Source organism: Solenopsis invicta, chromosome 15 (genome assembly GCF_016802725.1).
Source record: "Solenopsis invicta isolate M01_SB chromosome 15, UNIL_Sinv_3.0, whole genome shotgun sequence".
Taxonomy (NCBI): Eukaryota; Metazoa; Arthropoda; class Insecta; order Hymenoptera; family Formicidae; genus Solenopsis; species Solenopsis invicta.
Window position 1 is genome coordinate 9,153,165 of NC_052678.1, and position 22,858 is coordinate 9,176,022.

The window sequence follows — 22,858 nt, forward strand, 5'->3', positions numbered from 1 at the left end:
GAAATTTGAGCTATCGCGTTTTGCATCAATCGTAAAAATCGATCTTTCGTTGGCGGTAATAAGAGTATCATCCCTTGCGGATGCATTATCAACTGTAGCAACTATAGATTTGCGAATTTGCAAGTTCGTTACATCTACGTGCGGAATATAATATGCGTGTGTTTCTGGTGTGCGCGGTGTGGCGGTTACTGCTCCGTTGAGAAAGCTCATGTTCGTGTCATCCATTCTGCTCCTGGCACCACTATGTCTCGCCTCTAATTTTAATTGCTCTAAGCGTAGCTGGTGATGATAAACACACGCAAAATGATATCAATACCCGGATTTCATTTGCTCAGATTGCAATTCCCGTTTGAGCTTTTGCAAGTCGTATAGTACCTAAATTCAAAACAAATGGATATTAAATAATACTGCTTTACACAAATGACATCTTTGATGACTCATAAATGACAATACTGATCGTGAGAAATACCAGAAGAAATATTGTTTGTTTGTTTTGAGCACAAACCTCTAATATAGTTGAAGCGCTCCACGCTTGGGTGCGACAGCTATCTGCGCAATAAGCTCCGTCTTTGTTAGTGAGCTCAGGAAGGCCTCTCCAATAGTTGGTGGACGCTTCGATGAAATGTCGTGAAATAATAGTTTCGGTCGACTCGATCGTACGATGTAATTCATCTTTATCGTAGATTAACGACGCAAAATGCAAACGTGCTCGCAGAAAATATCCTATTGGCCAAATCCATTCCTGAAAAGATGTTAAAGTTAGAAACACACATTACATGACTGTTAAATTGTCTATCTCAATTTTTATATATTTTGACAAATATGCGATTGCGATAAAGGATACTTACAGGCCCCTGATGATAATTCCATCCCTGCGCTACTTTAGTATCGGTGCTATCGTTGGAATTGTCGTAATAACCGTTATACGCCCAATCTGCAGGATCTAGCGTCTTCATTCCCAATGGTCCTAGTAGTAGCTCCTCCGCTTTCTTCAGCGCTGTCCAAGCATGATGAGGATTAAACAGTTCCGGAGCCTATTTGTGAATCATTATGTAGCACCGCGACTTTGTTATAAAAAATATTTCTTTCCTATAGTATACTTTGCAGAATATTTTTAAACGTTGTAATACTCACCACAACCATTGCGATCGGAAAGTTAGGTCGTAACTGAAAATCTGCCCATTCTTGCGTCGCTCCGTGACTGTCCTTGATTATACCTCGCCGATGGATCAAATTGGGTTTCAACTCGCCTGGCGTGGGAATCTCATTCACATAAAAGTACTTCTCGAAGTTTTCTTGAATTTTGTCGGCCCATTGCTTGTAACTCCAAGTTATTACGTTACCTATAGTTCATGTAATTATAATTAGGATGATGCGAATTTCTCAATTATATTTAGACGAAGTTGTTCTCGGTATCCTTACCGTCGCGACTTTTACGTTGAACGCTGCCGTACGGGAAAAGATTTTGCTTATACAACTCAGCCAAAAAACTAAGAACACATTTGCTCAGTCCGACTATTTCTACAGCGGAGCCGTCTCTCGGAGTAGCCGGTTTGCCTTTATTACCAGCTTTTTCGGAAGATCCCATCTTGTCCATCCAGGTGCCACAATTGGCATCGTTGCCGCCGAATATGAAGCCGGTTTCGGGGTGAACGCCGATTTGATTATTAAATCCGCGGTCGGTCATGTGCTCGTCGATCTGTCTCCCGGCATTTCTCTCTCTGAAGCAGAGACCTTGAAAATGTATTGTGAGAGCTTCCTGAATTACTTCGTACAACGATTGATCCTGAAACCATTTTTATATGTCACGTAATGCGCAGCTTTAAATTATAATCGCAATTGCAAAACAGTTGCTTTTTAAGACATACATGTTGCCCCGCTGGCAAAGCTGACGAATCATCAGTTGGGAACAATCTCGAGACTTTATCAGAAAGGATATGTACACCGTCAGAGACTTCTTCGACGTAACATTTTATGGTGTAGAGCCACCACCATAGAGCGTCGCGGCAATTGTATCTGTTACAGAAGATCGATGATAAAGCTTAGCTTTGCAAAATTATCCTAACAATGCATATGCTTTTAAAAAACATATTATACCTCGCATTGCTTCCTTTATCGAGTAGATTAGGTATCAGGCCATGTCGCAAAGTACCGGCGAATCCAAGGATAATGAATCTTGCTTCGTCATGCCTGCCTGTCAGAAGAAACAGCCCTCTCAGAGCGATGAAGGTATCTCTACCCCAATTTCTCGTATAACCAGTCGCGAAGTGTGGCAAACCTGCCGATAACGTTAAACACGTTTGCTTAGCCACTCCGTCATAAATTTTAGTTTTAGGCTTAGGCGGGCTGAGATTCGGCGACAAATCCGGCAATTGCGACGATTTTACTGTGCCACCCATTTGTACCGAGATCAAACTCAGTAATTTAATAAATGTAGTTCCATTCTGAACAAAGCTGAAATAATATTAAATTATTTATATCGATTAATAATAATATTAAATTAATGGTAGATAATACGATACATAATTATTGAATACTCCAATCTTTAAGCACAATAAAAATATTGATTTGGAGAATTTATAAAAGCTTATTATAGAACTAGTCGTTTCATTTTGATACTTACTTCGACATCAAATTGTAACAATGATCCAATAGAATCCTATAAATGTTCACGATTATAACATCAAAGTAACTTGGCACAAGGTATCTCGGGATTAACTCGAATGGTTTCATCGCTTGCTCAAGCCACATGCCAAGAGGTTTAGTGCCGTCATCTTCTTTTAAGCGCTGCCACACGTAATCTGACAATTTTCAATGATTGTTTTTATGACATCGTTCTATCTACTAATTATTTTTCAAAAATTATTTTTTATACATTACCTATCAACCAGTTACCCTGTCTAAGATTGACACACAAGGGATGTCCTAGATCGTTATTCGGACGAATATCAGCCAGTAAGGATACAATGCCTGATATGTGAAATAAGACGCTTATTAAACGGTAATATAAAACGGTAAATATAAAACTTGTGTCAGTATATGTTGTACAATTATAGTTTTATATTTTATTTAAAGTTTTTAAATATGTATTTCATATTCAATTAAATAACGATAATTACATATATTTTTAATATTGTTCAATTCAATATTTAATTTAATAATAATTAAATATGCAGTGTATTACCTTGCAATCCAGCATATACTAACGGTCCATATCCCGGCACATTGTATACCCCAAATTTGCCTTGGGTTTCATCTCGTTCTTCTTGGTCACATCTGTACAAGGTTTTATTCAAATCCGAGAAATCCATGCGAGAAATTATATCATGTAAGTCTGATTTTTCATTTGAAATAATCTGCGAGATAGTGTCTTGGAGCTTCCTTAAAGCAGGTATTATATTCGCGTGGAGAGTCACTCTGAAATTAAATTTGTACTTAAATTAACAATTCGGATATATCGTAATTTCGGAAACGGGAATTTTTAGTTTTTACCGTATAGCTATAACGGAACCGGGTTGGAAATTGACAAAGTTGAGTTGCGTGATCTTAGGATCGCCGGAATCGACTTTCTCGATTATCGTGGAGTCGCAGCACTGTATATGTTGTTTAAGGCTCAACGTATATTCGGACAATCCATTTATGAAGTTTTCATTCTTTATATATTTCTGATGCGAAAGAAAAGGGGATTTGCCATCTCTATAAAGCGGTTTACATCGATTAATAAATATGTAACTTTTTCTCTTCAAAAGAATAAAATTTACCGCTTACTTGGCATCAACGTGCGAGAGCGACGCTTCTAAAATAATTTCCTCCACTATACCCTCCACTCTCAGTGGTTTTACATGCCTTCGAAGATCGTGAGCGTTGCAATCTGGATGTTTAAATGCCGTGAACGTGACCAGAACTACACTCTCGTGAGTGGTCGGCGAGTGTCTCGTTACAGCCACTATGTCAGTATCCATTTGATCAACGAATACCTATGAGCAGATAAATATTTTTAGCTGCTATAGACATTTTAGTTTTCTAAAATACATAAAATGCGGAAAATCAGCAATTGACAGCTTACTTGTGAAAATTTTTGTTGACCAAGCATGTAATGAAGATCGTTTAGTGCCTTTTTAGCCGTAATTATACCAGTTTTCGAGTTAACAAACTCAACATTGTCCGTTATATCATCGTGCGTCCAAGAAGTGTATTGCCTTTCCTCATCCACTACATGTATCTAAAGAAAATAAAATCTTTTGAATAAATAGTAGTTCATTAACAGACAAACTGTATCAAAATTTCAGTTTGCACTACAGCAGCTTACATGATGAGGCACTAATTCGTCATATCCGCGATTGCTGCCACTGGCACAACATGCCATCGATACAAGCGCAGCGCTCGGAAGTAGATCAAAGGTGCTTCGTTTTTCCACTGGACTGGGATTGTCGTGGGTCACATCCATGAACAGGGCGTGGGCTATGCTCGGCACTAACGGCCGATTTCGTGATTGTAGAAATGCTCCAACCGGCTCTCCTCCGTACCGATATACTAATCTCCCTTGTTCGTGACTGTCCCATGCAGACATAGCTTCTGTAATGTAACAGTTTTGATGTATATTTTTATTCATAACATGTATCCTTAATATTTATATTTCAAAAATATTAATCAAACGACAATTTCAAAAAAGGATGACAACCTCTTATTAAAGATGTGATGCCGAGACGATTTACAAAGATGTTATCTTTTTGATCGGAATTGGTGAACAATTCTGCGACAACATAGAGATCTGGGCGGATTCGTCGTGCAGCGTCAAGCATATACTGCAAAGAGAATTACGGTATTTAGTAAAACTTTATGACGTTAAGGTGGTTTAGAATTGTGATATACCTCAGCAACAGGAATCGGGGTGGAATGACAATTGTCTAGTCGAACACCATCAAATATTTGTGCTGTTTGCTCCACATAAGCCGTCATATGCTGCCATAAGAAAGGACAATCTTCTGGTTTCTGCCCATATCTGTAAATTACGCGTATATTTTAAATTACATATTGCATTTTTCGCTAATAATTCGTTGAAAACTTGAATATTTAATTGGTATTTTTACCTAAGTTTCACGCTATCTCCCCAAGCAATAAGTTCTCTTCGAATGTACACTTTGGAATCGGGCTCCGCGAAATTCTTCAAAGGATCGCCATTCATGACCCAACCATTATGCGCCATGAGATAACATCCATCACTCGAATACATTATGTTTTCTCTTTCTGTTAAAGATTTAGGTGCGCCATAATCAGTAAAGTATCTGCAAAATGTAAAGTTGTCATATCAATAAAGTCATTTATCATAGAAATATTATAATATAACGTAATAATATACATAAATTTGAATAAAATTACCTTGGAACAAGAGGATGTTTCTCGCTAATCTCTTTGAGTCTTGGACCATCGGATTGTACTCTGAAATATCTTATTCCAGCAATACTATTCTCAACGGCAGCGTTCAGATGGTTTTGTACATCGTTGATAATAACTTCGTTGAGTTCTTGTAATTTATTCTTCAAGTCCTCTGCACATCGTTTCAAACGAGTCTCTTCATCAAAGCAATCGGCTCTACATAAAGTAAAAAAATTATTTATAAATATTTGTAAGAGTAGACGTAAGAAAAATATTACCTATACGTCTATCGTATCTACATATTTTACCTGTACGTGTTATACTTCTTCAGGGCGAGCTGCATATTTACATTTGATTTTAATCTACGAAAAGCAGGATCTTGAATCACTATGATGTCTTCCGTCACCGTATTATTTACGTCTTGCGGCATTTCATTGCGCGCCAAGTTTAAGAATTCTGTTACAATTTCGTTGATATCGACGATATACATTTCGTGTATCTTTACTAGTGGCAAGAAATGAGTGTTGAGAGCGTGACGAATTGCCTAAGGACAAAATGCGTGCATTAAATACAGGGCATGTTGATACAGGAACGAAAGCATTAAATTTTAATCATCGGAGGAATAATGATTTGCGACTTACATTTAAATGATCCTCGGTGTCAACCACGGTGGGAATACCTTTAAATTCCCAGGCTCCAGAAGCCACTTGGGTTGTCAATTCAAACAGTACTGCATCCAAGATATATGCCGGACGTAAATGAGGACTGTTGATGCAGTTGTACGTGCATTCCGGATGAGAAACCAAGAAAGGGCTCTCATTCGCTGTGTGATTTAAAACAATGTCGCATATGCTCAACATCTGTAATGTACGTTGAATAATATATTTGGATACTTTGTGGGAATACGCGTTTTATTTTATGATATGATCATTTACCTTCCACTCAGTTCGCATTTTATTTGTGAGAGTTTTGATATCGTGATAAGTAATTATCTTATTATTATCATTAAAAAGGGGATTAAGCATGGCTTGATTCTTCAGGCTATATGACGATTTAGACTGTCCTAATTCCTAAAACATAAACCTCTCGTTTATTACAATTATATTGTATTTTCATGTTGTGTATTACGCACGAGCATTACCTGTATCGGCGTAAAATGAATTGCATTATATCCAGAATTTAATGCTACCAATAATTTACTTTCCCATGTAGAAAAAGGTCCTAAACTCTTTGCCAGAACTGTTTGGATTTGAATGCAATCAAGAGGTAGTTTCTCCTCATTTTGACCAACTTTCAACTCAGGATCCACCAGCAAGTATCCGGATGCAATGGATTTTATGCGCCCCTCCACTCTAAGAAGCAAACATGTAACTCGTTACTAAGAGAAAATCTTATACAGAAAAAATATTTCCTCTAACATCATGAAAATTATTATTGATAAATAAAAATATATTTGTCTTAATAAAACTACAACATTTCTTCATATAAATTACATCTGATTAGCATTATATAATTTTATTGCAATATTTAACATTTCAAAAATAAAGATATTCTCAAAACAAAAATATTCATATTTTTTGTGAAATCCTACTCGTAATACTCTCAATCCACTTACTGATCAGTGACATAATAATGGAATGATCCAGGTAAAGTTAAATGTATGCTCGCCGATTCGTCAACCCATTGTAATTGATAATAAGTATGCCTCTCAAATTCCTTATCAGCCGACAACGGATGATTTATAAAAACATCAAGCGCTTTTCCAAGAAGGGAGGCTCCGAGTCGAAACTCAACTATCCAACCTACGAAAAGGCAAAAATCATTTACAGCAAAGTATGCTACAAAAAAATCGTCGAAATACAACAGTTTAAAAAATACAAGGTAATTTTGGGAAAAGCAATTTTTTTTAAACCTTTTTTCAATCTGTATAATATTCCATCCAGATGTTCCCCATTGTTTAGAGTTAGGACTCTTATTTGTTCATCAGTCGTGGAGCGTAGTGACGAAGGATGTCGGAACATGGTTTCAGTTGTCTGGAAATTATGAGAATTTTGAAAACACAACAGATATTTCTTGCATGTGACAGAATAGAAAGCGTTTTGCACCTTTGGTTTGTGACACAACTAAAAAAATTAAGAGTGTTTCCCAGAAGAAAGGAAAAAACTATTTTACAATTTATATTATTCTACTCATTGCAAAATTTTTTGTTATTAAATAAATATTTTAGAATTATTTCTTTAATTTTTAAAGAAGTTTTTCATAAGTTTATAAAGAAATTATTTTACGTTTACTAATATTTATTAGCAAATATAAAAAATAATATTAAAATTAAAAATTAGTTAAATTAAGTTAAAATAAATATATTTACTTAATATCAAAAATTTTGTTTTCAATGTATTTTTTTTGTACTGATATTATTTGAGTAAACAATAATTTTCTGTCAAGTTGAAAAATAGTTTTATCTCTTTTCTGAGAAAATTAATTTTTTTAATAGTGTTATTTTTTTAAACAATAATGCGCGATTTGTGAAAAAGATAGGAAATGGAATAAATTTCACCAGGTTCTCAAGACCAAGTTCCAGTTCTGCAGGAGAGCTTACGAAAGGACAATATGCCTTGAGCGCAGAAAGCGGGTGTGCGTTTAGCCGGCAGAGTAAAAGCCCTTAATATAAGTTATTGGCATAAAGCAGTTAGCAAGCGTGCACGATATTACATTACGGCGTTTCTGCTGTGTGAGCATGTATAAAGGAAGCAGCTATTCTTACCCTTACTAGGATTACAAATACCGTAGTCCCGATACTAACTGCTTTCTGCCGCAGGACTTGTCTCCCGTGCTCTAATAAATATGCCAAGTACAGACAATTTTTGACTGTCATCAAAAGATCGTATTGCTAAAATTTTTTTTTTTTTATTAAGCATATGCATAAAAAAATATCAATTTTACTTCTAAGAAAAGTATTAGAAATGATCTTATTTAAACTTAATAGTTGTTTTGTGGAAAGACAGCACCAAAAGAAATGAGATCCAGTCAACAAGTGTAACAATAATTTATTAAAGGTTTACAATTAATGATAAAAATATGAATAAGTAAATGGTAGCTAAATGTCTATTAATGACAAGAAAAATAGAATTATTCAATTGTAATGAATAAACACCTAAAAAAAAAGAAATAAAGATGGAGAGAAACTTCCTTAATTAAGAGAGGGAGAGGAGAGAGGGGGGAAAAGAGAGAGAAAGAGAGAACAAAAGAGAGAAAGCGAGATCTCTTCACTTGAGACGCAGAGAGAGAGAGAAAGAGAGAGAGAGAGAGAGTGTGTGTGTGTGTGTGTGTGACACAGAGACACCCTGATAAAAAAAAAACGAAAACGATAGTCTAGATCAAGAAACCTGATTCAAAACAATAGAGTTCTATTGTTTTGAATCAGGTTTCTTAACCTGGACTCTATCGTTTTCTATCGGTTTTTTTTATCTTTAACAAAGAATATTTTTTTGATAATAGTCTTAAAATTCATCACACAAATTTTAGAAAAACTCGTGTACTAAAAAAAAAAAAGAATTTAAACTCTTTCAAAGAATATTACAATATTATTGAAAAGAAGCAAGAATAATAACCAAATCAAGTTTTTATTTTAACTTATAACATTTTTGAAATATTAAATTAGTAGGATTCAATATATTTGAATTAAATTTGATGATTTTATGATAGATTTCAAGTAATATTTACTTAATTCAAGTAATCTACAGTATAGATATTTTTTTCTGTGTTTATTCAGAAAAACTTTAAGTACATAACTTGATACAAGTAAATGAGTCACATTTTAAGATTATCAAGAAAATATTTCTCATAAAGATAACCGTTATTTAAAAGAAAACTAAAATTGAGTAATCGCTTTTTTTAATTGCACAAGAATGATATTTGTCTCTATGTATGATCTCGCAATCTTCACAGTACTTACAGCATTAAATTCTCTACCGAGGTATCTATGGATAAATAGCAGAAGGCGTCTAAAAATCCTTATGAGCGTGTTTCTTGCATTGCAAACAAAGCGTCTCAGTCTCCGTGACATTGTCAATGTGAGTGAATTTAATTGCACGCTTTTAAGCTGATCAGTATGGATGATTTATTAAAAAAATAATATTGTAGCACCTGCCCACATTTTATTATGTATAAGCAAAGCCCTGTATGCGTGTTACCTATAACAGATATATAAAATAAAAGCTACTAAGTGCAGCTAAAATGCAGAATGTTATATAACACACATTTTTTGATATCTATATCTTATGTCACTCAGAAATTGTTAAAAACACATTTTAGATATATTAGTAAAATTTTAGTACTTACATCATATTTTATGCAAATGTTGTTGTACAGTAATTTAATCAATAAAGCAAAAGAAATTATAACAGATTGTTCATATATGTTAGTATGGAATTAGTGTGAAATATCCTTTTTGTAAAACAGAATTACGTTAAATTAAAATATTAGAATTATACTAAATTAATATATTACTATATTAAAACAAAAATACAAGAATATATGTAGTAATGAATTAATAATCTTTATTAATATTTTCTGTTAACAATTATTTTAATTTGTATATGCACAAATACACTATATAAAGATATTAACGCAATTTCGCAATACAGACGATGCAGATCTCTGTTGTATGTATCATGCATTTTTCCTTCAAACATGAAAAAGTGATATAAATTGCTTTTTACGTAAGAAGTCTAGAATGATTAGCAATTATGATTTATAAGATGAGGAACGAGAATTGTGGCCAAGTCAGTTAATTTCACAAATACAAATGCAAAATGACATGTAAACAAAGGGACACATAATGTTCAATGTAATGGTACAATAATGCATACTCATTAAGCATAAAACTATTGCTGTTATTATGATATTTAACAACATGTTATGTTTTCAAATGTATTAACGTTGTATACAACATCAATATAAACAAATTTTGACTATGACTATGACTTTAAGATAAGTTTTCAAAACATTAAAAAAAAAATCATGTAACAATCTTTATAAAACGTTTATACAATATTATTTAAAAATGTTTAAAAATATACACATAAAACTAACATTTCTAAATGTTGCTTTAATGGTTTTTGCTTACTGGGTGATGATAACAATGATAATAACATGTAAGCTAATTATCCTCCATGCGAGAGCGAAAATACCGCGAGTACAAAGATGTTTACACCGAGAGACAGCTCGACGAAGACGTTTTTGATCGCACGTTTACGTTGTACGTAGCTGGAACTCAATTAGAACCTGTCGGACACACACGCGAACACACACGCTCACCACACAGAAGCACGTGGCGGAGGCAACATCCGAGGAAAATATCCTTCAGCGTTTCGGCAGTATTCCGAGAGCTATTTACGTTTGCTGGTCTGCGATGGAGTGATATCGCGTGATCACGCAGTACAAACGCTGTATGCTCACATTCGATCAGGCACGAGGAGCTTGGCGCAAGTTGACCTCTACCGCGTGAAAAGACAGGGCTGAAGGTCGACAAACAATCACGCAGATTAGGGAGGGAGAAGGCGAATACATCGTGGCGGCAAAATGCGGATTTTGTATCGTCCGAGGCGCGGTGCTCATTGGTCTGCAGTACGCGCGGCTAACTTCGGGCTACTCCACTCGAAAATGTCAGGATTTGCGTTCAAATTTGGAAGCGGCACTTAATATCACGTAAACGTCTCTTCAGAGAAAAGTCGTGCGCAAAGAAGCGACGGTTCCTTTGTTTTGGTATTTTTTTTTATTGTGATTCGCAGGCACAAAAAAAAAGCGGTTTGACTCGCGACCAACTTCAGATATTCCCTTGGCGGGAAAATCGATTCTATTGTAGCCGTACAGAGGTAGAATCGTTTCTTCTCGCTATTTAATGGCTGTTTTCACTTATGTAAAAGTTTTAAGAATGGTAATAATTTTTTTAGAATTTATTATATAATTTTTCAAAATTTCTGTATAATTTTACATTTTTTTAGATTTTTTTATACAAATTGGAACAAAAATAATTAGAAAGTCTGCATCTTTTTTCAGAACTTTTTACATATGTTAATTTTGAAATATCCTAAAATTTCAATGATTTTGTTCTACAATTTCTGATAAAATGTAATCAAATTTAAAAGAGTTAAAAGTATTTTTTTAAATTTATGGGATAAGAAATCTTAGAATATTTTAAAATTCATACTCGAAATCGATCGAAAGCGCAGCGAGACAGATCTCCGATGCTGCATGCAGTGATTGTGAGAAAAAAAGAGACTATCTCTGGAGAGTTTCCATTGTTTTTAATTAACAGAGGTTATTTTCTTGAACTTGCAAAACTTTTCTCATCCTTTTAAACCGCGCGCGTCCTGAAAAATCACAATCACGTGATCGCGCATGTCGCTCGCTTATCGCTTTCGCAAGTGACACTCTAACCTCAACCCAGCGAGTTGCGAGAATCTCTTTTTTTTTTTAGCGATCTCAAACTGCTCGCGCGACGAACGCGAGATTTTTTTTAGCTTCGATGGAAGAGTGACGAGAATTATCGTGATCATTGTGATTCTTCTCGAAAGCTCGCTGACAACGTCGATGAATGATCGAAGAGAGATGCGAAGATTGTCACGATTGTCTCGCGCGTTTTTCTGACGCGCTTACCAGAAATATCAGTCCTTTGGCAGACCGCGCTCTCTCCAATTTTTAATACAGATTCGTGTTAATTGACGGGCACGACTGTCGTAAGAAAAAAAAAAAAAAGAGGACACCGAGAACATCGCGGAACGTCGCAGCTGCGTTCCTAACCTCTGGCCGAAATTCATAGCGCCCCCACGTAAAACGACGTCGAAGTCGCGAGGGAGGTGCGATACACGCGGCGCGTCGTGTACGACGATCGTCACGCGCGGTCACGTCGACTTTGCAGAGGAAAAAGAAAAAGAAAGAAGAAGAAAATAGGAGGATCGGCAGAGTCCAACGATCCCGACGTCGAGCTCTCGTCGCGGCGCCGCCGAACCGCGCGCGACTCTACGGACGACAGCAATTCCTCGCCGTCCTTTCATTCGCTTTCTCCTCTTTATAGACTTTTTCAAAATGGCAGCGGCTACAGACGAGCTGAGTAAGTACTCGCGAGAGAAAAGAGATGTGAGGGACTGATCCCTTTCACGCACGACTTTTACGTGATCGACGATCGGGCCGCGAGTCACGCCGCTCTTCCACGGCACGTCGATGGGAGGAGGCGAAGAACGGGGTTGGACGCGGGGTCGGGCCGAGCGTAAACTCGATTGTCATGCCGAAGAGACAAAAAACTACTCCGGGGAAGATTTGCGGGGAAGATCCCCTCGATACTCCTGCACCGCATTGTATCCCGGACATGTGTCCATAGTTGTCAAACCGCGCTTTAAATCCCCTTGACGCTGCTCCGAATCGATGACACATGATGTCAGCGTTTTTTTCGCGATGACCTCACGTCTGATGACACTCGATTACGTCGCTGAAATAAATATGGATCGATAAATTAGTTTCCATTTTCATTCTTGTAGATGTAATATGCATGATAAAAAATCCTTTCTTCTGCGATCGTCCATAGGAAAGATTGAAAATTCAATATCGATTGTACTCCTCATTCCGTTTGTTTTATTTAGTTTTGTTGGAGCGAGTGTTCCTTCGCCTGGGCTCCGCTGAGACCGATGAGCAGTTACAGGCGTCAGTCTGTAAATTCTTACCTCCTGTACTGCTCAAATTGTCCAGTGCACAGGAAGGTGTCAGAAAGAAAGTGATGGAGCTGCTGATTCATATAAACAAGAGAATAAAGAGCAGGCCTCAAGTACAGCTACCAGTTGAAGCTTTACTCTTGCAGTATCAAGATCCAGCTGCCAGTTCATTTGTGATTGTATGTTTGCACTGTTATATCAATTATTTTAATCAAGATCACAAAAAGACATTGTAATGCATATTTGTATCAATTGCAGAATTTCACTATAATATACATAAAGTTGGGATATCCTCGAATGGAGATAAACAAGCAAGCGGAATTGGTTCCAAGTGTACTAAATGCTATTGAGGGAAAACCATTGTCTCATCAAGACAGGTTTGTCTGTTGCAAATTTCTTAATTCTTAGACATCAATTATGCTTACAAATTTTAACAGACTTTACCTTCAATGCAAGAGATTCTTGATAAATTTTATATATTTATATCTTGTTATAAAAAATGTCGGATTATGATCTGTTTCAGCTTAATGTTGATCATAATGCCAGCATTAGGACATATCAATATTCCAACAGATCCTGATAAGCGGGCGTCTCTCTTAGGTTTACAAGACAAGCCTTACGTGGCAAAGCAGCTCGTAAATTTTATGCTTGACGTACTATTGTTGCCATATGGGTGAGATATACCTTGTACAATAGCATTATTTTTAGATACCTACTTAATCTCTGACTGTGATACATGTATATCTCGTCAGATCTGTGGGACAAACGGAAAATCAGCAATCAGGTCAGACCATCGATTGGTCTCAGTTTACTGTACCACCAGGGTTAAGCGAGTACGCGTTCAAAAGAGTGATAGGCGAGAGTCCGCCTACGGCCGAGCAACTCGAGCAGATAAAATTGGGCATTGTTAAGTTCCTCACCGGCGGATTTTTCCCCGATACTGAGATTCTGATACACTTGATTGTAGCGGCCGCGGATACCAGATTCAGCATTGCTAATATGTCAGATTTAGAATTGAAAAAAATGGTCGGGTGCGTATTAAAACTGTCAGAATTCGCGTTTGGTATAGATAGGAACTATAATTTTTATTGTATACACCTGTTCAGCACATTGGATTGGTCCTCGATGCAACTGGCAGCTCCGCTCTACACGTTGTTCCTGGGTACTGATGCAATAGCCACACAAAAAGAAGTAAAACCTGAAATGAAACGACAACCCGCAAGCACTCGAATTCGACTTAAACTTTTGCAGTATCTTTGTCGGGTGACTAAAGCGGGATTCATCATACCGCCGTGTATTCAGGTACCTAAAATGCTAATTGAAAAAAATACCAATAGTTACATAACGTAATGTTACATAATAAATTGTCATTTTTTTATTCAGGTTATTTTCGATTCACTATATGGAAAAAACACGAATGCAAAGTTAAAATCGTTGACCTTGCAGTTTACATCAAATATCGTCCAGCAGTAAGTATTTCACAATTTATTCGCCAATCAATTTTTCTTTTATTTTATTATCGTTTGCTAAATATTTTTCAATAAAAATTAATTTATCTTTTTGAGTTATTTCATTAAGGAAAATGTCTTATATTTTTTATTTATATGCGCATCTTCGCAAATTTTTTATAAATTATTTCTTTACATACGCAGTATAAAAATAGGCGTCTACTGTGTCTCATTATGTAAAATACACATTTGTGTACATAATGAACTGTGCAAATAAAAAAAATTTTTTTTAAAGCTGCAGTCTTGTACCATTAACCCGCGTTGCGGGAGTAATTTTGAATGGCATGATAAAATTGATCTCCGAAGGCGACGACGTGCACAAACCGATGGCATACACAGTCATTGGACAGCTTGGTCAAAGAATACCATCTCTGATAAATAAAGATTTGAGTTTGTTGCACAGCTTATTTGACACGCTTGTGTCTGTAAGTATTCGATTTTCGAAAAATATGATAAAAATGATTATTGAATCATATGAAGAGTTAAATGAATGTGAAAACGTTTTGTTAATATTTCAGACAGATGGTGAGTTACGACGCACGGTAAGAGATGCATTAATCTGCGTGACGTCTGCATTCGTACTGAATAAAGAGGATGAGAACAATATAGCATTGATGAATGCGCTATTGTCAGTACACATTGAATCACCAGAATCAAGCGTAAGGCATGTATTTAGACTATTACAGATTATACTCATATATTAATTATAACATACATTCTAATCTATGTGTAACGTATATTATTCTGCGAATAGATTTGTGGCAATGCATTATGCTGCAACTGTGTTTCCTCCCGATGATGCTCCATCTCGGTATCTCTTATTATTAGCATGTGGTGACAACAAACATGAGATAAGTACAGAAGCTATGAAAGCGCTTTATGGCGTTGTACATAAAAATGAGGAAGATCAACAAATTAGCAACAAGATATTGTTGCCCGAGTTTGTGAAGCTAGTAACTTACATTTATTCGAAGATGCAATCGCGAATGCCCGCTGCAAGTAGCGGCAGAAACGTGGATAAGCAAGTACTCCCATATAGTGCTGCGACGTTTTCCGAAGTAAGTTCTTATTGGAAGTGCCCGTGAATGTTATGAAAATATTTCTACAATCATGATTTGTATTCTTGCAGATTATTTCTTATTGTCGTATTTGCCTCGCCAGAAGTGCTAATATTCCGGCGCGAAATGAGCCGCTACAGCATCCGTGCGAATATACTCCTTTAATTGGGCGTTACTTGGAGAAATTATATAAAGATCAACCAGAAATATTAAATAATTATGTCGATATGATTTTACTATTGAGTCATTCTTCTGCAGGTGAGAAGTAATCATAAGAATCAATTATATATTATATTGTGCTTAATATATAACTATAATTATGATTATAGTTATATGATATTGAACTCAAAATAACTGTAGTTATGTGATATGCTAAGTTGAGTGTTTTATTTTATTGCCACAGATCAAATTTCTTTGAATGCATTATTAGAAGTAATTGGGTCCGTTCCGCATTATATAATAAAATCGTACGAAAAGGAGCTCCCGTGGCTCTGTTCCTTGCTTGGTTCCGCTAAACAAGACGTACGACAATTAGCCGCGAAAATATACGCCGCTATTACTGGCTACTTTCCGAAGAATGAATTCGAGAAACATGTTTCGAATATTATGAACATTATGAATAGGAAAAATTTAGAAGCGCAGCACGGCGCATTAATGACCCTGACTTATATGATGGAGAGAAATTTAATACAACAACGAAACGAAAATAAGGAGGATTTGTGCAATTGGATGACTTATAATGATATTGTGAAAGCAATATGTATGTATTTATATCAATTACAAGATACATTATAAATACTTTTAATATAATTAAAATACTATGTTTATTATTCAGGTACATATCTTTGTGATAGCGCAATATTATTAAAGGACGCGGCTATTCAAGCTGTTGGCATCTTAGGTAGAACGTATTCTCTACCTTTGCCGGTAGAAGGTGATAATGAATTGAACAAAAAAGCAATAGTAGAAACGCTTTTTTCCGTCTTATCCAATGCCAAATTGAATACTAAGGTTTGTTTCTCATAATTAAGTATTTTATATTTAATACTATGTAGATTTTCAATCTTATAGTTCAGCCTTTACTTTTCTCAGATGAAAGAGAAAGCTGCGCTTTCATTGGGACACTTATGTGTTGGCGAGTGTTTTCCTCACGTCGCGAACATTGCTAACAAAATTATAGCAACGGTCAAAGAGGTGCATAAATCTATTGCTTTTAGTGCTATACGCGATTAATTTTCACATATTTATTATTCTGTGATAATGATATATGATATTTAATAGACGAAAGATATCGAAATCCATTTAATTCTGGGGGAAGCCTTGGTTTGCTGTGTTCAAGGACAAGCCTCTCCGGAAGCGAGAGATGCTTGGACGACTTTACCCGCCGAATATATTGTTCCGTACAGTAAGGAGAGCGACGAGTTATTAATACATGTATTAAATGAATTATTTAATATATACAAAGTGCCTCATCCAAACTTACGACAGGTATATATGACATATTTTAAAGAGAGAGGGTAAAATATCATGTTTAATCAATTGTATGATGTTTCTTTAAAGGCAGTATGTGTGTGGCTATTTGCACTTTTAAAACACAACGTTCAACGAGAATGCATAAAGGAAAAATTGTCCCTGATTCATCATGCATTTATAGATTTTCTTTCAGATGACAGTGGTAAGAAATATAAATTATTGATCGTATTAATGAATTTTTTATCATCTGTAAGCGGGAAGATTTCATCTTTTATCTCGTAATATTGTGACAGATATTGTACAAGATATCGCTTCAAAAGGTCTTAGTTTGGTGCATATTAACAGCAAACAAGAAGAACGTGAGGCTTTAGTGTCTAAAATATTGGATCAGTTTACGCAGGGTCGCAGGACAGTGCAACAAGTTACCGCCGATACCAAATTATTTGAAGAAGGTCAACTGGGAAAAACTCCATCAGGGTAAGATTAAAATGTAGAACATTTCGTGTGTTAAGATGAAAAATATCTGAATTTAAAAGATTGATTATTGAACATTATGCTCTATTAATAACGAAAGATTATTAGATACTTAAAGAAAAATAATGTAACTTTTCAGTGGTAGTTTATCAACATATCGAGAAATCTGTTCTCTCGCGACAGAATTGCAAAAGCCCGAGCTCGTGTATTATTTTATGCATTTGGCGAACCATAATGCGATATGGACATCCAAAAAAGGAGCTGCGTTCGGTTTTGCAGCAATCGCTAATATCGCAAGGGACGAACTGAATAAATATTTGCCTAACATTGTACCGCGATTGTACAGATATCAATTCGACCCGACGCCGAAGATCCAGCAGAGTATGACCAGCATTTGGCGAGCCATCGTTCCTTCCACGACGAAAGCCGTTAGTAATATTACACTATTTGTTAACAGCGTCTAATGTGTACAATAATATTGTAAGCGTAAAAATTTGTTTTTCATATATCATCAGATTGAACAGTATCATAAAGAAATATTGACTGATGTAACTGATAATCTAACGAATAACGAGTGGAGAGTACGTATCAGTTGTTGTAATGCTCTCGCAGATCTTTTAAGGACAAATGTTCAATTCGACTTCGCCGAATGTGGCCCGGAACTCTGGAAGAAACTGTTTCGCGTAATGGACGATATTCACGAGGGCACGCGGTTAGCCGCGACGAATACCACTAAGATACTTAGTAAGGTAAGGCGCGAGTATTTTTATGACTTGTGCGACCAAAGATCCAGAGATTCAACATCTTTTATTTATGTTAATCCTACATAGGTTTGTATACGTCATTGCGATTCGTCGCACGGTAACGCGGGGAAAGAAGTTATTCAAGCGATATTGCCTGTACTACTCGAGACTGGCATTACCCATGTCGTGGATACAGTGAGAGCTATATCGTTGCTAACAGTGTCCCAACTTGTGTCCACGGCCGGCGTTCTATTAAAGCCGTCGCTCGTCAATCTGATACCGTCATTATTGGAAACGATCGGTGAATCCGAAAATCCTAAGCTCTCGTATTTGAGTACTGTGTGTGGCGCGACTACGGAAACTCAGGAAGCTGTTGATAATCTTAGAGCGAATGCTGCCAAAGGTCACTACGCATCGGATACGATAACGAAGGTATACTTTCATTATAAATTTGGAAGCAAAATCGATAAAGTATGTTTTAATATCTTGCTTTTAATTTTTTCTCGCAGTGCATCCAATATGTCGATGCGGATGTATTAAAGGATTTAATGCCAAAAGTGATAGATTTAATCAAGTTCAGCATAGGATTTGGAACAAAAATTGCCTGTTCACATTTCGTGATTCTTCTCAGCACGCATCTGAAAACAGAGTTGCAGCCTTACAGTGGTTAGTAACTCAAAATTTTATAAGAATACAAAATATTCTTGCTGTACGGAAACAAGAAGAGAGTTACATGTTTGAATGGTTCACAAAATACTCTTTGTGAACTTGAGTAATGATTGTGGCGCAGAGAGTTGTGCGTCTGCTTTCTGTGCCAACGATCCAGGTTCAAATCCCATTAATCAGAAATATTTGATTTTATTCGATCACTACCTCTCGGAAGGTAATGGCAAACCACCGAGATTATCTTATCAAGAGAACCGCTCTAATACCAGTTTCCATCAACATAGATTAACTTTGATCTCAGTTTACCTTACATTTTATCTTTTTTTAATTCTTAGAACTAAAGAAAGATAAGAGTACATTAAACTGAGATCAAAGTTAATCTGTGTTGGTGGAAACAGGCATAAATCAGGTCGTTCGGAATTGGCGTTTAAACTGTAGGTCCTGTATATTTGTGTAAATTGTAAAAAGTGTACACAGAAATACATTGAAGAGCCATTACACTCTGACAAGAGCTAAAGACTAGAGAGAAAGAGAGAGAGAGAGAGAGAGAAATCATAATTTAGTAGTTGTTATTAATGTTTTATGAAATTTTTCTATCGTAATTAATCATACTGTTTCACCCAGCTAAGGTATTATCTGCCTTGCTCAATGGCTTACTGGATCGTAACGTTGCCGTAAGAAAAAATAATGCAGTTAGCATTGGACACATTGTGGGCTCCGCTAAAGATTCTAGTCTGGATAAATTATTTAATACCTTGAACACGTGGTATTTAGAACGCGAAGGTATATTTAGTGCCTAACAATGGCATTGTATATTCTTGTTATAATATCTCTATAATTTTATTTTATGGAAAAATATAAATTACAGATGATGCAATAAGATTAGCGATCGGACAAACTTTACAGTCTATAAATAATTATAATCAGGAAAAATTAAAAAATTATCAAAAAATAGTCATTCCTCTTGCTTTCTTTGCGATGCACGCGGAAAAGGTACCAGGTATGTATTTTAGTATTTATAATTTGTCACAAGTATGTTTTAATCTTGCATTTATATATATTCTTGATTATTTATTAGGAAACGAAAGCACCGTTGAATTATGGACTGATTTTTGGAATGAAATAACACCCGGGACTGAAGCAGGAATTGTACAAAATCTGCGAGCAATAACCGATATTTTACACACGGCTTTGGAGTCGGCATCGTGGACTACAAAAGTGCAAGCAGCAAACGCGGTTCATACCGTTGCCTTAAAGTCAGGTCATAATATTGATGCAGAAGCAAGGAATACTTTACTAAAAATATTGACCAATGGTCTGCGTGGTAGAACGTGGAACGGAAAGGAACGTCTACTAAATGCTCTCGCTGTATTAGCATGTAATAGCAAGTACGTACGTCAGACATCGATTTGAAGTTTTATACTATAAATAACTTAATACTCGTTAAATTTAACGATTTGAATTTTATTGCAGAGAAGCCTTAAACGCAGACACTGCGTTGTTAGATACAGTTGTGGTAACACTACATAGGGAAAGTAAGAAGGAGAATGCGGAGTATCGTCGATATGCATTACAAGCGTTTGCAATGGTCTTGCACGAACTTGATATTGATAGGTTTACAGAAATATATGAAATTGTACAGGAAATATTGATTAAGGTAAAATACATCCGACAACGATATGGGGCGGGGGGGATAAATTGTGAATATGATATTTATATGCTTTAAATTCAGGTATCTGATAAAAATAACGATAATGAGGAGGACACGGTAGAAGAAAATAGGAAGAAAAAGGAAAATAATGTGAAGTTGCAAGAAACAGTTTATGAGGTGCTTGGGAAAGCATGGCCTTCCACCAAAGAGACTCAAGGTTGTAAAATTATATTTTTAGGCAAATTTTATTTAGTGAAAATGCATTTTTATAACATGCAGAGTATTTTATGTAAATTAACTCATGATTGCAGATAAATATTGCATAGAATTTGTGACTCATTGTCAGAAGGTACTGCCAAATAGTACGAGGTCTGTCCAGGTCGCTATCTTAACTGCATTAAATCTCTTTGTGGATAGACTTGTCTTATTAAAGATAAACAAAATGGAAATGCCATTAAAAGACAAAAAACTATTAGATCAAATAGGCGATAATCTCAATAAAATATTATCATATTGTATAAGTAAGTATATATATTACAAATTATGTGATATACTTAAATGCATTAATTTTATTTAACTTTTATAATGTTATATTAAAATAATTTAAACAACAGATTTTTTACGAGCGTATTATTTTTAAGTACAGTTTGACATTGTTTCTTTGCAGATATTTCGAAGTTCACCAAAATTAGAAAAGAAGCATTAAACATAGTTCTTTCGTTAGCAAGAAAAATGCGCGAGACGAATAATGATGAACAGCTTGAGAAAATGACACGCCTTTTGAAAGAACTCTTGCCCGATCTAGCGAAGGATAACCAACCAGAAATACGAACCAGAGTAATTGATATTAAAGAAATGCTTAAAATTTAACTAGCACGTACTGTATTAAGTCTGCATATGGTATCGGGTACCCGAAACAAATTCATTCTTCGCACATGTCGAAGTTATACTGCATACCGTCGTTGATGTTGGTGATCTCGGAATGATAACAAAAGATTGATAATTATGATTGCGTGTTTATTTAATATGTTAAATGTAGATGTGCCTAATATAGTATTATACTCCGTAATAAAATGTAATTTAAAACAAATTCTTTTTAACATTTTTTTTATTACGCTCTTTTGTATTATGCCTCGATAATAGATTTCAAAGAAATAAAAGGTGATAATCTCATCATTCTGTGGGTGTCACTTGCGTGTGATTTAATTACATCAGACTGGCATTTTTATCGATTGTAATAAAGATTCAGATAATTAAAAATACAATTGAGAATTGACCAAAGATGGTCAAGATACCTCTATGGAGGTATCTGCCAAAGAGAAGCTTCTAACTCAAATTTTGGTTAAAATTCTGAAAAAATCACGTTATTATTGCGATATTCATAATTAGAAAAATCTGCAATCTTACTCAATCGTAAAATATTTTTTATTATAAAATTAGACAAAATTTCAATCAAATTTACATCTGTCTATCATTTTCGGACATACACTACGATGCCAATACAGATTGACTTTTTGAAAAGCACGTCACTATAATATTGGCACACTTGGTTAGCGAAGAGAGCACCAAGCGCGCGTATACGGTTACCTTAGAATCGTTCGCGTCTTACTGCTTTCGCGGGACCAATTTACTCGTCTCGTCACACCGTACCGATAATTTACGCAATGGGGACGAGGCGCGAATATACTACGAATTGTAGAGGCGAATAAATAGTAGATACGAGTACAGATTGACTCACCATTCGCCGCTAGTCGTTCCATCCAGCTCTGTCTCGGCCACAGCTCTCGAATGTACGTTGGAGATCTAAGGACGATTCGTCTTCATTCACATTGGTACGAAAGCACGACTTTCCGTTTTCGGCACTTTCGGTATTTATGCGCGTCGGAAATTCGGGATACGAGGCAATGGAGAAGATGCGAAACACGATTGAACGCCGACACGACTTCGCACACCATGCCTCGTAATCGACACGACGGGTGTTGACGAAAGTCCGACACTCCCACTTCATTTTTGACACTCCACGGCATTGTCGAAACTCGTACGGGACGACGAAGATGCGAATTGAAATGCGCCGCGACGCGTAGCGACTACGCGCCATCCTGCTTGACCTACAGACTGCTACAGACTGCCCGACCGTTACTGTATTGCGTAGTACTACGTGGCACTGCGTAGCAGCGCTAGCCGCGCCTGCGCCGCAGCG

General features: G+C 36.0%; 2 protein-coding genes across 12 annotated transcripts; one reads left to right on the forward strand and one right to left on the reverse strand.

The window, feature by feature from the left end:
- Nucleotides 1-74: 74 nt before the first annotated feature.
- LOC105196942 (glycogen debranching enzyme) lies at nucleotides 75-22,749 on the reverse strand. 11 transcript variants are annotated; one of them, XM_039458056.1, is made up of 27 exons: nucleotides 10,696-11,291; nucleotides 9,332-9,569; nucleotides 8,141-8,266; nucleotides 7,289-7,409; nucleotides 6,992-7,178; nucleotides 6,518-6,728; nucleotides 6,312-6,446; nucleotides 6,018-6,236; nucleotides 5,685-5,920; nucleotides 5,380-5,592; nucleotides 5,091-5,285; nucleotides 4,873-5,002; nucleotides 4,682-4,805; nucleotides 4,310-4,575; nucleotides 4,067-4,222; nucleotides 3,769-3,977; nucleotides 3,493-3,696; nucleotides 3,185-3,417; nucleotides 2,881-2,970; nucleotides 2,624-2,801; nucleotides 2,098-2,454; nucleotides 1,869-2,016; nucleotides 1,423-1,786; nucleotides 1,135-1,343; nucleotides 849-1,034; nucleotides 506-742; nucleotides 75-375 (listed from the first exon to the last, which is right to left on the reverse strand). In XM_039458056.1, exons 2-27 carry the CDS (start codon nucleotides 9,440-9,442, stop codon nucleotides 310-312), a joined length of 4,911 nt encoding a protein of 1,636 aa, XP_039313990.1. In that variant the 5' UTR covers nucleotides 9,443-9,569; nucleotides 10,696-11,291; the 3' UTR covers nucleotides 75-309. The 11 variants fall into 11 exon arrangements, with proteins under 11 accessions (XP_039313990.1, XP_025994344.2, XP_025994345.1 ...); XM_026138559.2 differs by lacking the exon at nucleotides 10,696-11,291 and having other exon boundaries at nucleotides 8,147-8,266; XM_026138560.2 differs by lacking the exons at nucleotides 8,141-8,266; nucleotides 9,332-9,569; nucleotides 10,696-11,291 and adding an exon at nucleotides 22,397-22,749.
- Nucleotides 12,255-21,748, forward strand: LOC105193084 (proteasome adapter and scaffold protein ECM29). The gene is made up of 28 exons (XM_011157414.3): nucleotides 12,255-12,490; nucleotides 13,017-13,264; nucleotides 13,344-13,462; nucleotides 13,609-13,758; nucleotides 13,838-14,116; nucleotides 14,192-14,387; nucleotides 14,469-14,554; nucleotides 14,829-15,018; nucleotides 15,112-15,257; nucleotides 15,348-15,651; nucleotides 15,723-15,909; nucleotides 16,055-16,411; nucleotides 16,487-16,662; nucleotides 16,744-16,845; nucleotides 16,933-17,139; nucleotides 17,212-17,326; nucleotides 17,418-17,601; nucleotides 17,738-18,026; nucleotides 18,114-18,347; nucleotides 18,429-18,773; nucleotides 18,851-19,007; nucleotides 19,632-19,790; nucleotides 19,876-20,007; nucleotides 20,086-20,395; nucleotides 20,481-20,664; nucleotides 20,740-20,875; nucleotides 20,970-21,179; nucleotides 21,326-21,748. Exons 1-28 carry the CDS (start codon nucleotides 12,466-12,468, stop codon nucleotides 21,526-21,528), a joined length of 5,430 nt encoding a protein of 1,809 aa, XP_011155716.1. The 5' UTR covers nucleotides 12,255-12,465; the 3' UTR covers nucleotides 21,529-21,748.
- Nucleotides 22,750-22,858: the final 109 nt, after the last annotated feature.

Bases quoted from the DNA above. Each gene is read 5' to 3' on its own strand.
- LOC105196942 (XM_039458056.1), bottom strand. From the start codon at position 9,442: ATGTCACGGAGACTGAGACGCTTTGTTTGCAATGCAAGAAACACGCTC. The intron at 8,267-9,331 runs GTAAGTACTGTG...AAAAAATTTTAG, and splicing joins TCGGTAGAGAATTTAATGCT to CAATACGATCTTTTGATGAC. The intron at 6,447-6,517 runs GTAATGCTCGTG...TTTATGTTTTAG, and splicing joins TTCATTTTACGCCGATACAG to GAATTAGGACAGTCTAAATC.
- LOC105193084 (XM_011157414.3), top strand. From the start codon at position 12,466: ATGGCAGCGGCTACAGACGAGCTGA. The intron at 16,846-16,932 runs GTGCATAAATCT...GATATTTAATAG, and splicing joins TTATAGCAACGGTCAAAGAG to ACGAAAGATATCGAAATCCA. The intron at 20,665-20,739 runs GTAAAATACATC...CTTTAAATTCAG, and splicing joins TACAGGAAATATTGATTAAG to GTATCTGATAAAAATAACGA.